This window comes from Gouania willdenowi, unplaced genomic scaffold (assembly GCF_900634775.1).
Source record: "Gouania willdenowi unplaced genomic scaffold, fGouWil2.1 scaffold_398_arrow_ctg1, whole genome shotgun sequence".
In the NCBI taxonomy this organism is placed as follows: Eukaryota; Metazoa; Chordata; class Actinopteri; order Blenniiformes; family Gobiesocidae; genus Gouania; species Gouania willdenowi.
The window spans coordinates 1-18510 of record NW_021145159.1 but is presented as its reverse complement, the minus strand read 5'-3'; the positions used below and the strand labels follow the sequence as shown (position 1 = coordinate 18510).

Here is an 18510-nt window from a genome sequence, read left to right as displayed (position 1 = left end):
TTTTTATTGTCATGTACACAGTAAGGAAATAAAGGGTATTTATTAACGGTAATTGTTATTAATTGAATTTGAACTTTAGTAATTGAGAATATAATTATAATTGAAATTGGAAAAAATTGTGGTCACTGTAATTGTAATTCAGTCGTAATTAAACATGGATCATTGAAAAATGTAATTGACCCCAACCTTAGAAAGTGTAACAAACACATACGTTGAATTCTACCCATAATAACGTATAAATCTCTAGCTACGTGTAGTGTAACGCAGTGGCTCCCAAACCTTTAGTGCCCATGGTACATCTACGGACATGTATTAATCTGTAGACACACCTATTGTGTAAAATAGCCTTTATAACATGTGTTATCACTCATCATGTACAATATCTGTAAATGTGAATAATTATTTACTAATGCCAAATAAAATATGAGCATGTGTGTGAGTGGCAGCTTCAGGTTGGACTGGTTCTACATATTTTATCCAGTGAAGTAATGAGGGTATGTTAGAGTCCCAGCACACACAGACACACGGACGCACGCACGCACGCACACACACACACACACACACACAAAAGAACACAAACAAGTAAATAAAAGTTAATTTAAATAAAGATCTTAGTGACAAGTTCAAAATACATATTATTAATATTATTAGATTAAGGGCATTGCACTAATAACCTTAACCAAAATAAAAACATCAATAATTGAACTTAAACAGCTGCAGCTTGAAGACTTTAGTACAAACTGTAACTTTGATACTAAATAGAAACATTTAAAGTGGCTCTAGTGATAATTTAGCTCATCAAGAATTATTATTAATACTAAAATATTTTATAATTGACATTCACATTTTGTGAAAAGATCAAAAACTTCCAGATTTAACATTAAATAATAAAATATCAGTAATGAACACATCAACATCAAGGTAATCCTAATTGTATAAAACACAAACTGTGACGTCACTATTTACATTTGCATTTAAATACACAGTTATCTTAAAATGACGTTCAACTACAATGAAATAAATTAATAGACCACTGTTGTCATGCGATCAGCGTGTTTTTGTTAAGCTAGTTATTTATTTTATTTGTTTCTGTTTAGTGCTAGCTGCTAACAGCTAACGCTCTGCTAGCTGCTAACAGCTAACACTCTGCTAGCTGCTAACAGCTAGCGCTCTGCTAGCTGCTAACAGCTAACGCTCTAGAAGTGTATCAAAGTATTTAACATCCTGATATTAAAAGGTTTTTACTCTTTTGAACAAAGATGAACTGTTTCTTATACATCACAGCAAAGAGCTTAGAGGCCTTCATTTTTGAGTCAGTGTACCACTGAGATATATTTAAACTTGGGGGTCAAACAACAAGCTCCCTGTTTCACTGATTGAAAGGTTGTCTTTTTCTCATCTATTTCTAGAGCAAGGTGATTCCATATATGGTGATGAGATATGTCCCTGTAGGATGACCTTTCTCTTGTCTATATAGACACTAGCTCATAGTATAGATCATACTTGGACTGCATTAACAAATGTGGAATCATAAAAATAATTTTATTTGGCTAAGTCATGTTAATTTGTGCACAACTTAAATTGTTTGACGCTCATTCACAAAGCGATTATTTCCATATTTTCGAACATAGATGATGCTATTTTTTTCATTCAAAGTTGAGTGTGTGAACAATGTGGCGACTTCTCTCATTGTAACACCATGATTGATCACATGATCAACCAAAGTGGTTCAGATCTCATCAGAGATTACAGTCCTTTGCTTTCCTCTTCCTCCTCCTCTTCCTCTCACTCCTCTGGCTCCGCCTCTGTTTACAATATTAGCATCCATTGGTCCAAAACAGAAACACCTACCTGTTGTCCTTTGATGGTGAAGCTCTGATTGATAATTATAAACCTTTGTGACAGGTGTTTGGTCATGTGATCAGTCAGTGAGCATAGTAGAGGGGTGCATGAGTTACATGTTGTGGTCATTGTGTCTCAAATAGCAGTATTTGTGTTTAACAACTGAGAAAAACTGTAACTGTGATTGTCCCAAACATCCTGGTGGTGTAAAGCCTGATCTGAAGTGTGTTTTTAATGTGATTATTATTACTAGGACTACATTCAAATCTGAAAAGGCTCTGGAACAAAGACAGGTTTAGCTGTTGGTGTATTTAATTACAGTAACTGGTGATGCATCACAGCAGAATGAGGGTAAACTGGTTTCATATGTTTTATACTGGGAAGGAATGAGGGTGTGGAGGAGTCCTCACCTCACACACACACACACACACACACACACACACACACACACACACACTGATGAAGAACTGACAACATCTGAAACAGGAAGGACAGCAGACCTCCAGGAACAAACTTTGTAGAGAAAAGGTTTGAGTCTGTGTGAGAGAGAGATACATTTATGTATTTATAGATATTATGTCCATGCATGTATGTATATATATACATACGTACATGTACTGTATGTATACACATGTATGTACGGATGCACATGTGTCTATATGGATATATGTTTTTATTTTTTTGTTTTTACAAATCATAGACATTATAATATAGTAAGTGTGTGTGATATTATAATAATAATAATAATAATAATGGTATTGTGCTGTTAGAGTGTGAGGGGAGGAGCCAACAACAAGTTAATAATAGACTAATATGTGGGGGAAAGGCAGGGGCGTAGCACCACATTTTGGGTTCTGGGTACAAACCATCTTGTTGGGCCCCTCCTGTAACTTTTAATATCAACACTTTTATTTCACCTGGAAACTAAACTAGTATTATTATATAAACTTTATTTTTACCTTTACATTAACCCAGAAGTTTCTGGGTCGTGACCCCATTTTAATATCACAAATGTCCAGCGACCCCTGGGACATTTTTTTCTAGAATTAGTTTCTGATCATGTTTATTAAAGTGTGTTATTAATACAGAGTAGCCAGGATTATGTATTTATATACTGTATTTTATTTGAACCAGATTTATATGTTTGAGAATGTTTACGTATAAGATGCAGTTATTTGATATTTATTGTGTGTGATGTGTATTTGAAAAACGATAATTAAAAAAAAAGTTTTCATCTGCTTTTTTTTAATTTTATTTAATTTTTTTTAATTACTAGACATTTAAACCCCATTTTAATTCCAGGCTGACCCCACATGGGGTCCTGACCCCAAGGTTGAAAAAACTGCAATAACCTAATGACTCCATATCTATTAATTGTATTTTATAAATCTGTTCTACTATATTTTAATAGTTTATTGAATATTGTGTTTTTGACATACTTTTGCTACAATTTATGGGGCGGCTGGTAATTTTTAAATGATTTATTTATTTATTTTTTTGGGGGGGAGGTATAACTAACACGACTTACACATTCATTCATTCATTAATAATAATAATAAAAAAATATATATAAATAAAAGGAAGAGGGATCAATGATGGTTTCGACATCTAGCAGGAGGAGACTAACCCAGAGCCAATGAGGTCCCCCCACCACCCAAGCACCTACCCCGAGGACGTTAATAATAATAATAATAATAATAATAATAATAATAATAATAATAATAATAATAATAATAATAATAATAATAATAAATACAATGGGGGGAATAAAACTTTTTGAAAATCAAAGATACATAAGATTATATTAATAGTAACAATAGTGAATATGTAGTCATGGTTGGGAGGGCCGCTTTTAAAAAGTAATTCAGTACAAATTACAAGTTATTTGTTAAAAATGGAATCAGTAACTTACTCTAAGTATCACTATATTAAAGTAATGTAATTGATTACTTTTGGATTACTTCAACACCAAACCTGCAAATAAAGACATAAAAGGATAGAATACGTGTAACCTGCTCACTGTATTATGAATAATTCAGTTGAATCACTGACCTAAATCACAGACCACACCTCTGGGATGGTCACCTGTAATTCCTGCTAGAAGGATCTGTGGCTAACGGCGCTAACACAATCAATACGTCCAAACATTTGGCCACATAACACGGTGTTATACTCAAGTAATGTTGTGTCTGTGACTTACTTAGCAGCACCAGTGCTAGCACTAGCATTAGCACAGAAGGTCAAATTAAACAACTGGCTAACGTTGTGTGATAATGATTAAAATGAGGTTAATTTACTATCCTAAGCCAGGGGTCTGCAACATGTGGCTCTGGAGCCTTATGTGGCCCATTGACTCTTTTGTAATGGCTCCCTATAGCTTTAAAATAATATTGAAATAAATAAATATTTTCTCACAGAGGTTTTTAATGATTAATGACTTTGACACCAAATAAAATCATGATATAACAATTTGTTAACTTAAAAATAAATCACATTATGCAATGACTTCACCTCCTGAAACATCTCCAGACCATTAACTTTCCTACACCTGTGGTTAACCTGAAGTTTTAAATCCCTGGTAAGATAAATAAACCAACTAAAGACTATTCTAGAAGTAAATATACATTTTAATTGTGTGGGAACAGATTCATTTACCTGCCAAAATATGGCTAAATATGTATGTTTGATATGTGGCAAGAGATTAGCAATTAGCATGTGTTGACTGACATTGTGTGTTATCAAATTCAAGTTACTCACTCACTCACTCACACACACACACACGCACACACACACACACACACACACACACACACACGCACACGCACACGCACACACACACACACACACACACTGCATGTGCCTGGTGCCTCATAATAATGTAGCAGGACTGTGCAATAATGCCATGGTGTTATATTTTTATTCCTTCTATTTTGTATTTGATTCTTATTTATTGTCTGTAGGTTTTGTGTAAAATGACTTATTTATGCAGCTTGGAGTCCAAAAGTCATTTACCTACAGGGACACCATAGTGTATCGTGTGGTATCTTTAGTGGTTTCCATGATAATAGGGCAGTTGATGATTGACTATTGTCTAAAGTCTACACTCTGCGTGTGTGTGTTTTATTCTTCTTTAATCCTGACATTTCTCATTGTTTACATTGTGTTTAAGTTAGTTTTTATTATTATTATTCCCTCTTCCTTTAACTACTCCTGCATTTTCAACACATTTCAACAAGTTTGGTGTCAAACTGTTGAAATAATTTAATTTATGCTGTTTTAAATAATGTCTAACTTTTCAACTTTTTTTTTTTAAACTATTTAACTTTTCATTTTTCATCCACATTTGAATATTTTAAACCTTCAACAGTGAACTTCAGCTGTTCATCTATTCTTCAACTGATTTCAACCTTTAACATGTTCATCTGTCTGTTCACTTTCAGATAAAACATTCAACAAATTTCAGCTTTTATCAAATTTTTCAATGCTAGGCAAGTGCTAACACTAGGCTAATGCTAATGCTAAAGCTGATGTTAATGTTAAGCTAATACAGTGCCAGCACCTGCATCCTCATTTATATTTTCTTCAGGAAATGTAAATATTCTACTTTTCATTGTTTAGTAGTGAATATGTTGTTTTCTTTTCCCTGGGATCCTCAGCATTATCTCCTCTTCTTCATGGTTAGCCTTAGCACTGATCATCTTATACTCTGTTCATTATCTTCCTTTTTTGTATGAATGCAGTTTTTAATGGTTTTAAAAAGCATTAGTAATAAAGTCACTTTTGAAATTAATATACAGGCCTGAGTGCCTTGTGTTATATTCGTTGGGTGAAAGTCCAAAGGTGGCGTTGTCCTCCATCTTTGTCCACATACTGGTGTCACACTGTATGCACCAATCTGATTTTTTCACCTCCGATACCGATATCTGGTGTTTTCTATTGGTCGATGCCGATCCGATACATATATGAATTACAGTCAGTGCAATTAACAATGTAAAATTAAATAATGAAGGATCTGAAATTGAGAGAAAAAAAAAACAGCTTAACTAGCTTGGTTGGTAAACATTAAAAAGAAACAGAAATCTTCTTTTTAAAATGGTTTAGTAGAGCACTTAGCGTTAGCATTGCATTTAACGTTAGCATCACAGTATGTAGCATTTAGTGTTAGCATCACAGCAAGTAGCATTTAGCGTACGCATTGCATTTAACGTTAGCATCCCAGTAAGTAGAATTTAGCATTAGCATCACAGTGTGTAGCATTTAGCGTTAGCATCAGTGTGCATCATTTAGCGTTAGCATTGGAGTGTGTAGCATTTAGCGTTAGCATCAGAGTGTGTTGCATTTAGCGTTAGCATCACAGAGTGTAGCATTTAGCGTTAGCATCACAGTGTGTAGCATTTAGCGTTAGCATTAGAGTGTGTAGCGTTTAGCGTTAGCATCAGAGTGTGTAGCATTTAGCGTTAGCATCACAGTGTGTAGCACTATCTCTCATCCAGTCAGTGTGCTGTTATACTTCAGAGCTCCAGATATTTGTTGTGAAACTCAGAGCTTTGACATCTTTTATCTTCTCTAATGTGTGTTTTCACTCTTTACCATGATACTCAGGTAGTGCTGTTTGTCTCACACTCATATTTTCAGCTCATCATCTCGTGACGTGGATAGATGGGTCAGGACTTGGTGAAGGAACAACATGAGATCCAGACTGAAGATCAGAGGTGAGACCACGTCAGAGCTCAACACTCACACCTCTGTACATCAGTGTTACACTGTGTGTGTGTGTGTGTGTGTGTGTGTGTGTGTGTGTGTGTGTGTGTGTGTGTGTGTGTGTGTGTGCGCGTGCGTGCGTGCGTGCGTGCGTGCGTGTGTGTGGGTTCAAGGACCAGGAAGCAGCTCACATCTGGACCTGGACCCAGCTGTGTGTCCTATAGAAGTGACCAGTCCATGCACAAATTCATTTACTTCAAAGGTGGTCCATCTACTGACCCACAGTGAGTCCACATAAAGAAGGTTGCTGGTTGTCTTCCTGATGGTCCAGGGGCCTCATTTATTGATCCGTTCATAGAACTGGTTCTAAATACGTTCAGACCAATGAAATGTAGAATGTGCACCAGTACAAAAAGAATCAGTATTTATGAAGCGTGTGGACAGAGGTCGTGCACACAGCAGTGTTGATTAATCCCACCTGTTCTAAAGCGAGCACACGTTCAGGATCATTTGCATTTATTGTTTTTTTTTCTCCATATTTCATGACTTTTCCTAATTTGATATAATATATTAAACATAAGATGATCATGATGATATTTATTCATTGTGATGAACACATATTACACACATTGGTGTAAAATGTGTGTGTGTGTGTGTGTGTGACTTTACATCTCCACACCTACAGAGTTGATACATGACATTGTAAAGTAAAACTGATATTTCATTTTTTCATTTTCAAACATGTGAAACCCCTCACACACAAAAAACAACCACAAAAACAATAAAACCATAAAGTAAAAAAATAAATAAACAAAAACTCATCCACTGTTAAAAGAGGAGTGAAACTTTATAGTGAATAACTCCATAGGAATGTGTATGAACTGTGTATGAATGATGGTGGTGGTCAGAGGGGCCGTAGGCACCAAATGGTAGCAACACTTCTGTCAGTCTTCCCCAGGACACCTGTGGCTACAATGTAGCTTACCACCACTAGTATGACTGGTGTGAATGAATAATTGTTTCTGTTCACGCTTTGAGTTTTTATTATTATTATTATTATTAGGGTCCGAATTCCCAGAATGGGACAGAGGAACCTATTGTTTTCGCTTTTATTTATTATTATTATGTACCTCCCCACTTTGAACGCTAATTCGACCCCCTAAAAAGGCCCGAAAACTCACCAAAAATTGCACGCACCTCGCGCCTGGCGAAAAATTTGATAATTTGGTGGCGTGAAAAAAAACGGACAGAAAAGCAGCGTGCGTTTTCGCCGCCAAAAAAAAACGATGGAACCGCACGACCGTCAGCTTTGACCGATATGTACGAAAATCGCCACATGTAGTCTTCGGCCCAGAATGAGCAAAAAGCTACATTGTGACCCCGCCCAAAACCAAACAGGAAGTCAGCCATCTTGGGTCAAAGATCAAAAATGGCGTTTTGCCCTCGAAACGCATCTGCGCGAACTAGTCTGAGAGGATTCATCCGATTCGCTTAAAACTTGGCAACACCACATAGGACCCATTGAAGATGAAAAGTTATCGAAAGAATTTGCGTATCTGTCACGGTTTTGTCGTGGCGCCGCCACAAAAATGCAATGCTAATTTTCGTTAGCAAGCAGAAATGTCCAAATCTCCATAACTCTGACACACAAACTACGATCAGCTTCAAATTTCACACAAAGGACATGTGCCCAAGCTTGGTCATGACTGCTTTGAAACATTTCCCATCATGCATTGTGTTTTCGACCGGTGGCATTTATGGTCATGTACACGGTTAGCATCAACAGGACGCCGTTCTAGGAAAAAGCTTATAACTCTAGATTGCAAAGTTCAAACTGCTTCATATTTGATACACATGACGACTGTCCAGCTCTAAACAAAACACAAGAACCAATTTACCCACAATGCTTTGCGTTCTCAGAGGGCGCCGCTTCTGTGGTCGTCCTACACGAGCAGCTGTAGCGGACAGACGATATGTCGTGTTGACTTCAAAACACTGTAGGATGAACCTACACAGAGGGGAGCACATTCCTATTGAAGAAACAACAGACTGTGGTCAGTGGGAGGGGCCTACAATGTCACTGGAAAATCCTTCGCCATCAGCACGCCGTAATAGGAAAATGCTTATACTGCTCCAATGCAAAGTTCAAACGGCTTCATATTTGATACACACGATGATTGTCCATCCATAAACAACGCTCGATGACCAAATTACCCATCATGGCCAGTGGGAGGGGCCTATAATGACACAGGAAAATCCTTCGCCATAACTACGCCGTTATACGAAAACGCTTACAACTCCAGAATGCAAAGTTCAAAGTGCTTCATATTTGATACACATGATGACCGTACAGCCCCAAACAACAAAACGATAACCAAAAACACCCACAATGCCTTGCGCTCTCAGAGGGCGCCGCTTCTTGGGCCGTCCTACGCAAGCAGCTCTAGCGGCAAGACGACATGTCGTGTTGACTTCAAAACACTGTAGGATGAATCTTATTAGACGGAAGCACATTACTATGGCAAATAGAGCAGGCTGTGAAAAGTGGGAGGGGCCTATCATGACACAGGAAAATCCTTCGCCATAACTACGCCAATTCCCAAATCCCCAACAGTGGTATACGTGACAGTGGGTTAACGCCCCCGGCTGCTTCATCGGACCCTATGACGCCGCTCGCGGCTTTAATTATTATTATTATTATTATTATTATTATTATTATTATTATTATTATTATTATTATTATTATTAATGTTACAAAAAAATAGCAGAAATAAGTAAATTAATCTATAAGGGGGGGGGGGGGTGTCACCAATATCAATCACTATGGTTCATTGTGTGAGAGTCATGAATGTTCTTTTTTAATTGCATTAAAACTAAATTTTTAAAAGCCTGATGATCTAGCCTGCAAGCGACTGCCAGCACCACTCTTTACTAACGCACTAGCCCAACTGTAGGCCGGGGCCGCCTTGGGCCTCTGGGGTGGTCTTGGTCAGGATGGCTGGGGTGGGTTGCCGGGGTGCCTTGTTGCCTCAGCACGGGTGTGCATTCCTTCTGGGTGTTCACGGGGTCCCGGGGCTGTTTGATTTGGCGCCGTTGCCCCTTGCATGCGCATCTGGTTGGTCTCTGGGGCTGGGGCCCTGCGTGCTCCCCTGCCGCTCCTTCCCCTTGCTCCCTGTCCCCCTGTCTCGTCCTCCCCCCCTCCTCCTCCTTTGCTCTTGCGCCCGCCATCCTGTGGGGTTGGGTTTGGGGGGCTCCCGTTGGCCTGGGGCACTGGTGGGGGGGCTGTGGCTCCCGCCTGGGGGACGGGCGGTGCCGTGCCGGGTGGGTTGGCTGGGGGGTGGTCTCGTTGGGGGGCCTGGGGTGGTGGGGTCCTTGGCTCCGGTCCGGGGGGGTCCGGGGGGGGGGGTAGCTTTGGGGGTGGCTGCTGCCCGGGGTCGGCGATTGCCTCCTGGGTTGCTGGGTGGCGGGGTGTGGCTGTGGGTTGCTCCGTCGGCCCTTGCGGGTCCTTGGCTTGGCTCCCTGGGGCGCACCTTTGCTAGGGATGTCGCTTGCGCGACGAGCCAGGCGGGGCCCCCTCGGGGGCTTTTTGTACGACCGCAATGGCCGGGGTGTGGACGTTATGGCTAGGGGGTGGGGTGAGGGGTACTATGGGGCCTCCCCGGGGGTCGTATTGGGCGGGTGTGCGGGGGCGCGGCGCGTGGTTCCTCGCCCGGTGGATCCGCGTTGGGATTGGCTGGTCTGCTGGCTGGGTGCACCGGGCGCCGTGGGCGCGATTCCGGGGCGGGGGTGCCCCGGGGGCGGATCCTTGGGCTACGTGTCCGGGGAGGTGCTCTCCGGCAATCTGCCCGGGGACCGGCCGTGGCTCGTGGCGGCGCTGCGCAGCCTTGGGCGGGGCGGGGCTGGTGGCCTTGGGCCCGCTGTTGTTCGGGGTGTGTTGGCGTCGGGGGGGTGTCTCGTGCCGGTGCGTGGGTCGTCGGGGATTGCCTCCGTGGGGGGGGGGGGGGGGGCTCTTTTGGCGCCGTTGGTGTGGGGGGGCGGTTCCGGGCTGGGGGTGCTTCGGTACTCTGGCTTGCCGGTCCGTGGCTGGCGGGACTGCCCTGCTTGGCGGTGGATGGCGTCCTCTCTCGTCGGGGGGGCCGGGGCCGCCTCCCGGTGGAGAGTGTTGTATCGTGGCGCCGGGTGGGCCTGTGCTGGCCCTGGTGCGGGCATGGGCCTCCCCCCTGCTCGGCCGCTCCCCTTGGTGGCGGGGTGGCGTTGCTCCGGGCCGGCGGGCGGCGGGGGTCGCCCCCTGGGGCGCCGGGGGATGTTGTTGGTGCCTGGCTGTGCCCGGGGGTGGGGGGTGTCGCCGTGCTCCGCGGGGCCGGCGCGGTCTGAGGGGGTGCCGTGGGGGGGGTCTCCGGCTGTGCTGTTCCGGGGCCCGCAGTGCCACTTGCCCGTCTGCGCCATCTACCCTCTCGCGTGGCCCGCCACGCGGACGGGCCCGGCTCACACTGGACAGGCCTCCTACATGTTCACTTCACCCCACTCCCAGCTGGTCTGGCTCACTCAGAAAATGCACCACACACCAATACCCAACCCTTGGGGGGCTGGATGGTGGGGCTGGGGGTGGAGGGGGCCGCCACCTGTGTTACTATGTAGTGGCATGGGGGCGGCCCTCCCACCTCTAGTTGCCCTACTAATCCCTCCAATTTTAATCGCATCTCAACATGTCACCCCCCGGAGGGTGTATCATCATTTACACCCTCCGGCCTATTACACCACATACACATAAATCCACAGAGGCTGGAGGGGGAGCACCGCTCCCCTCCATCCCCCTTCTTTTAATTACACCCCATACATTCACCAAACACACACATTCACACAGGGGATCGGGAAGTGCCTCTCCATTGGGGAATGGAGAGGCACCATAACAGGGTGGTGGGTTGGTACACATATTTGGGCCTCTCCGGTGGGGGCCTGGCCCCTCTGTTGGTGGCTGGGCCACTGCATAGAGTAAAAGCACATCAAGATGGTGCGGTCGGGCGTGGCGGTGGGTCTCGGGGGGGCTTTGCCGGGGTCTCTCCTTGCGGGGTCTTTCCGGGCTGTGTCGGCCGGGTGGGGCGCGGGGGTGCCTCTCCCCCTTGGGTGTGGCTTGGTGCTTGCTTTGTCTCCTGGTGGCCTTGGGGGCGGGCCCCGCGGTGTGCGGGCCCGGGGCGGCCTGCCTCGCCGGTTTGGGGGGTGGGTGTGCTGGGGGGGTGCTGGTGTCCTCACCGGGGTTGGGGCAGGGTTGTTTGGCGCCTCGGGATGATGCTGTTTGCTGGGGGGGCGGCGTTAGCTGTTCCGATGGTTGAGGTTGCTTTCGGCCGCCTGGTGGGTATGTCCTGCCATCTGCGGACTGGTGGGTGGGTCCGGGGCATCTTTGGCTGGGGGCTGCTGTCCCGCGCTGGATGTGTGCCGTTGGGGTGCCTCCGTCCCCGCGGTGGGGGTCGCCGGTTGCTCGCGGGCCGGCGGGGGGCGCTGCCCTGTGACTTGCGCTGTCCGGGGGGCGGCGGGCCCTGGGCTGCTGGCCTTGTGCCGTCTGGGGCTGTGCGGTCCTGCTGGGCTGTGGCCGGGACCTGGGCTGGGGTGGGGGGCGCGTCCCGGGGGGCTTGGCCCGGGGGCTTGCCCTTGGGGGGTCCTGGTCCCTGGGGGTGCTCCTGGGGCCCGGGGTGCTTGGCCGGCTGGCCGGGCCGGTCCTGGCGGGGGTCTTCTGGGGCGGGTGGCGCGTGCCGCGCCCTTGCATACCTTCTGGTGCGGCCCCTGCTTGGGCAGTCCCCCGTGAGGCAGAGTGTTGGGGTTAAATTAGGGGGCCACATCCCGGCGGGGCGGTCTGGCTTGGCCTCTGGAGGGGGCCCTGGCTTTAAAGAACTGAAGCTCGTGGCGCGGGCGGCATCAGCATCTGGGGCGCCCGGGGGGGCTAGGTTGGGGTGCCTGGGGACCGGCGGGGGGACTCCCAGCGGCCCCCTGGTGCCTTATGCGGCTTGGGGTGTGGTCGTTCGCCCTGGGCGGGCTGCTCCTGGTGCTGCATCCATTCCGGGTCCTCCTGGCCTGGGGTCGGGTCCTTGCTGGCTCTGGGCTCACCGGCGGGGGCCCGCCGGCTGCCCGTTCGGCGTGGCTCTGGTCGTCTGCTGGGCGTGGGCTTTGGCTCCTCCGCTGGGGTCTCGGGCGGGGGGCTCTCTGGGCCCTCCCCTCGGGGGGCTGGGCGCGGGGGTGTGGGTGGTGGTGGGGGGTGGGGGGCTGGGGGGCCTGGGGGTTGGGGGTTGGAGTCGGTGGCGTGGTGCGCTGGGTCCTTGGCTCCTTGGGGGCTTTTCGGGTGTGTATGGGGGGGGCAATGGCAGCCTCTCGGCTTGGGACCTTGGGGGCGTTCGGGGGGCTGCTTGGCCGTGGGGTGGTTGCCGGGGGCCCCTAGATCTCTCGCTCTTTCTGCTGGCCCGACTGCTTCTTCGGGCCCGGGGGCGGCTTATGGGTTTTGCAGTAGCGGCTCTTGGAATCACATTTGTCATGGACGCACTGGCCTCGGGCTGTGGGATAACACTCATACTGGGCTCAACCATAGACACGTTGTTCCCAAATACCTGTTTTATGTAACTTCCACTCACTTCCTCCTTTGCTCACAGCCACCATCATTATTCCTAAGCCGCACACTGGTCACCAGACTGGCTTGATAACACAACAATAAGCACAATATACACAACCACAATTTCACATCACATCACTTGAAACTTATTGATTATTCCCCACCCATTCGTTTTCCTATCTTGTATCCCTCCTCCCTGTTAACTCCCCCCCCCCACCCCCCTCACCCTGGTGTAACACTGCCCTCTCTCTTTTACATCCTCCCTTTAATAAAGTATTTACCCTTCCCTAGGGAGGGCTGGTGATGGTCACAATTATGCAATGAAATAAATTCATTTATTTAATTGCAATAATAAAATATGCATTGCTGTTAAAAGATTGCACTTCTTGTAGTGTTAACCTTCAACAGCATGTGCAAACAAGGTGAGAAAAAAAAAAAAAAAAAAAGAGAGTCATGAATGTTCACAACACATTAGAAAATATTTAGATGAAATATTTTCCAGATCCACTAACTGTAAAAGTGAAAGTTTTTCCTGATGGTGGCGCTGCAGAAAAGGTCAAAGGTCATATCATCACCACAACCAATAGGTTCATACTCTAGTGCTTATTAATGTTGTCAGTAAATTTGAGAAGATTTAGATGAAAACTATTCCAGATAAATGAATTCTAATGTAAAAGTTTGTCCTGATGGTGGCGCTAGAGAACAGGTCAATGTTTCATTATCAAGGCCTTATATATGGATTCAACAAATAAACAAAGTGTCTGACACTAAGGCCCTATGCTACTAATCTAGATTATTATATCCTGGATTAATCTCTGTTAGCTTCAACTAACCAAACACTCCCTGTCAGAGAGATGCTGTCCTACGAAGGTCGATAACAACATGCTAATTATAGCCAAGTGTTTTCAGCCTGGGTACATGCACGTTCACATGAAAGGGGTGGAGCTAGCAGCGTCTGACCAATCACTACAATGGAGAAAACTGGCAGAGCGAGCGTCTTTGCAGGAGGAGGAGCTTATGATCTTACACTTGCTGTATGAAAGGAGCTTCTTTTTATAAATAAAATGTGATTGATTGATTGATTGATTGATTAAATAAATATCATGAATATATCTCCATGATGACAGTGAAGAGCAACAATAGTGCTGCGCACCAGGAGGCGGAGCTTTTATACTCCCTCAGATCTGATCCACTTCATAATCTGGTCTGACCACGTTAAAACGTTGTTTGTTCCTACATGTAACACTATTTTAGTAACAGTTGCTGGCAGCGTGGGTAATATTTGGTTAAGTTTGTCTCAGATAGTGTGAACTGTAGCACCTGGAATACAGTGTGTGATGGCATTAAATAATCTGGTGTTCCTTGTTATTGAATCACCAATAATGAGTGACGAGGAATGTGTGTGAACCTGTTACACTGACCAGGAGCGTCTGATGGTGAGAGGGTCACTGATGGCTGCTAGGGACCCTCCATCGTTGGGGTCTTTCTGCATAGAAGCAGCTCTGCAGCAGGTGGAGTAGAGCGGTGTTTGTTGATGTCTGTAGGGCTGTACGTGGAACCAGAGTGTCTCTGTACTGCTGCTCTGAGAAGTTTTAGATGGGCTATGGAGGATTTGGACTGATGGGAATTCAGTCCCAGCAGTGGTGGAGGAGTTTTCCTGGTGGTTGTTTCAGTCGCTCAATTGGACTGAGTCTGTCTTTATTTTAGTATGAGAGGGCTTCAAAACGATTATGGAGAGTAAGCAGAGGAGGGACAATATAAATAAATAATTTCACAGTATTTTCCACCTTTAATGTGACCTATAACCTGTACAATACAATTGAAAAACAAACTGAAACGTTTCAGGGAGATGAAGTAAAAATAAATAAATAAAAACTGAGAGAATGAGGTTGCTAAAGTGTGCACACCCTCTTATACAGACCCTTTATAAAAAATTTGGATATCATGGAAAAGTTGTTTAATTTCCATAATTTCATTCAAAAAGGTAAACTTTCATAGATTATAGATTCAGGGTTCACAGTTTAAATGATTTCAAGTATTTATTTGTCTATTTTTATTCTAATGAAGGGCAAAGAGCCCACACATGTCAGCCTAGAGCATCTTGCTTCGGCTGCACAGCGACGCACATGCTGGTTTGGCCATGTCCTTCACCTACCTCCTGACCATCTGACGAAAGCTATTCTCCAGTTTGACCCAAGGGAAGCAGGTTGGAGACAACCAGGAGGCAAGCCCCGCCCACAATGGGTCAACATCATAACTCAGACAACACAGACTTGTTGTGGAGGATGCAGATCTGCTGGTACAGGACCACCAGCTTTGGAAGAAATTGGTTCACCTGGACCGCCCTCACCACAGGAGCCTTAGTTAATTAGTTTTATATGTGTATGGTGTTTTCATGTTTATTTATTATTTTTGTATATATATATATATATATATATATTTTTTTTTTTTTTTTTCCTCCAGCTGCTCCTCAACATGTCTGAGTGTCTGTGTCTTCTCCACAGCAGCTTGGAGGGTGTGGATGGTTCCTCTGGAGCTGAGCTTGATGCCATCTTTACGGTGTGTACGTCTACAAAGACACTAAACCTGTGTCAGTCTGTGATCAAACCACTGTACACACACACACACACACACACACACACACACACACACACAGATGATTGGAGCAGGCCTTCACTCATCACCTTTAATGTGTTTGTGTTCCAGCTGCTGGAGGACAACATCATCAGCTTTGTTAAGGCTGAACTCAAACACATGCAGAAGATTGTGGATGGAGATGATCCAGAGTGCTCAGAGAGTCAGATGGAGGATGAAGATGAGGAGCAGAGGGGGAGCAGGGAGGCCTTTCTGAACATCACACTGTATTTCCTGAAGAGGATGAAGCAGGAGGAGCTGGCTGAGCGTCTGCAGAGCAGTAAGAGCATGTGAACATCTTCACTGTGAGGAACATCACATGAAGGACACAAAGCTGGCTTTTCTTTTTGAAAACACAATTCAATCAGTCACATTTAATCTGAGGAACCATCCAGACTGAGAACATCACACACTTTGATCTCCAATGTTCAAACCTGCTCTGACTTGTCCACTCTAACATTAAGTTTGTCTTCATTCAGGAACAAAGGCTCATCGATACCAACGTGAGCTGAAGTCCAAGCTGAAGAAAAAATTCCAGTGTGTGTCTGAGGGCGTGGCTAAAGCAGGAAGTCCAACCCTCCTGAAGGAGATCTACACAGAGCTCTACATCACAGAGGGAGGGGGTGGAGAGGTCAACCAGGAACATGAGGTCATACAGATAGAAACAGCATCCAGGAGATCAGACACAGCAGAAAGAGCCATCACACTAGAAGAGCTCTTTAAAGCTCCTCCTGGAAGACCTCGACCAATCAGGACAGTGATGACAAAGGGCGTGGCTGGCATTGGGAAAACACTCTTAACACACAAGTTCACTGTAGACTGGGCTGAAGACAAAGCCCAGCAGGAGGTCCACTTCACATTCCCACTGACCTTCAGAGAGCTGAACGTGCTGAGGGGGAGGAGTTTCAGCTTGGTGGGACTTGTTGATCACTTCTTCTCTGGAAGCAAAGAAGCAGGAATCTGCAGCTTCCAGGACTTCCTGGTTTTGTTCATCTTGGATGGTCTGGATGAGTGTCGGCTCCCTCTGGACTTCCTCAGCACTCAGACCCTGACTGATGTCTCAGAGTCCACCTCAGTGGAGGTTCTGCTGATAAACCTCATCAGAGGAGAACTGCTTCCATCAGCTCGCCTCTGGATAACCACACGGCCTGCAGCAGCCAATCAGATCCCTCCTGAGTGTGTGGACATGGTGACAGAGGTCAGAGGGTTTACGGACCCTCAGAAGGAGGAGTACTTCAGGAGGAGGTCCACAGATAAGGAGCAGGTCAGCAGGATCATGTCCCACATCAGTACGTGTCGTAGTCTCCACATCATGTGCCACATCCCGCTCTTCTGCTGGATAACTGCTACAGTTCTGGAGGACGTGTTGAAGAGCAGAGAGGAGGGAGAGCTGCCCAGGACTCTGACTCAGATCTACAGCCACTATGTGGTCCTTCAGAACAAAGTCAAGATGGTGAAGTTTGATGGAGGAGCTGCCACAGATCCACACTGGAGTCCACAGAGCAGGGAGATGATGGAGTCCATGGGAAAACTGGCTTTTGAGCAGCTGCAGAAAGGAATGCTGATCTTCTATGACAGTGACCTGACAGAGTGTGGCATGGACCTCAGAGCAGCCTCAGTGTGCTCAGGAGTGTTCACACAGGTCTTCAGAGAGGAGAGCAGCCTGTACCAGGACAAGGTGTTCACCTTCATCCACCTGAGCCTTCAGGAGTTTCTGGCTGCTCTTCATGTCCATCAGACCTTCATCAGCTCTAAAGTCAACCTGCTGGAACATAAACCACTGAACCTTCCCCATAGTGGAGGTCAGCCTGACTTTAACCTTCTCCATCAGAGTGCTGTGGACGAGGCCTTACGGAGTCCAAATGGACACTTGGACTTGTTCCTCCGCTTCCTGCTGGGTCTTTCACTGCCGACCAATCAGAGGCTCCTACAAGGCCTGCTGACACAGACAGGAAGTGACTCACAGACCAATCAAAGAACAGTTAAATACATCAAGAAGAAGCTGAGTGAGAGTTTGTCCACAGAGAGAAGTATCAACCTGTTCCACTGTCTGAATGAAGTGAATGATCGCTCTCTGCTGGAGCAGATCCAACGGTACATGAATTCAGGACGTCTCTCCACAGAGAAACTGTCTCCTGCTCAGTGGTCAGCTCTGGTCTTCATCTTACTGTCATCACAAGAACATCTGGATGTCTTTGACCTGAAGAGTTTCTCTCCTTCAGAGGAAGCTTTTCTGAAGCTGCTCCCAGTGATCAAAGCCTCCAAGAAAGTTGAGTATGTGACTTTAGAAGAACATGTCTTTAATTATCTCACAGACAAACATCTGTAAGGTTTCTCTGATTCTTCATAAGGTTGAGTTACTGTCGTCTCTCAGAGAGAAGCTGTGCAGCTCTGTCCTCAGTCCTCAGCTCTCAGTCCTCCAGTGTGAAACATCTGGACCTGAGTAACAATGATCTGCAGGATTCAGGAGTGAAGCTGCTGTGTGAAGGACTTAAGAGTCCTCACTGTAAACTGGACTCTCTCAGGTCAGTGGATCACATGCTCCATCAACATTGTCCTCACTGCATGAAAACTGAGATTATCCACCCTGTGAATGCCTGATAATTCCTGTAAACGCCCAGGATTATCAGCAGTTATCAGCAGTTCACTGAGAAGTCCCCCCACCCCCACTGTGAATGTTTTCTATAATTAGCATTTCAATGTCTAGCCTGCCTGACTGAAACTAACCAACCATTGGA

At 45.7% G+C, this 18510-nt stretch overlaps 1 protein-coding gene across 8 annotated transcripts in view; it reads left to right on the top strand.

The window, feature by feature from the left end:
- The window catches only part of LOC114460082 (protein NLRC3-like), a 30425-nt gene extending 12164 nt beyond the window's left edge, over positions 1 to 18261 (top strand). For 4 of the 8 annotated variants that reach the window (XR_003673537.1, XR_003673539.1, XR_003673535.1 and 1 more), the window contains exon 4: positions 6478 to 6497. Coding sequence is in view for 4 of the 8 variants with exons in the window: in XM_028442109.1 (XP_028297910.1) it covers positions 6502 to 6554; positions 15643 to 15697; positions 15845 to 16052; positions 16252 to 18101 (2166 nt within the window). In the remaining 4 variants the exon portion in view is untranslated. Of the gene's footprint in view, positions 1 to 1505; positions 2371 to 6477; positions 6555 to 6716; positions 6828 to 15642; positions 15698 to 15844; positions 16053 to 16251 lie in introns of those variants that run through there. The other 4 variants (XM_028442110.1, XM_028442109.1, XM_028442112.1 and 1 more) reach the window with 4 other exon arrangements.
- The last annotated feature ends 249 nt before the right edge of the window (positions 18262 to 18510 follow it).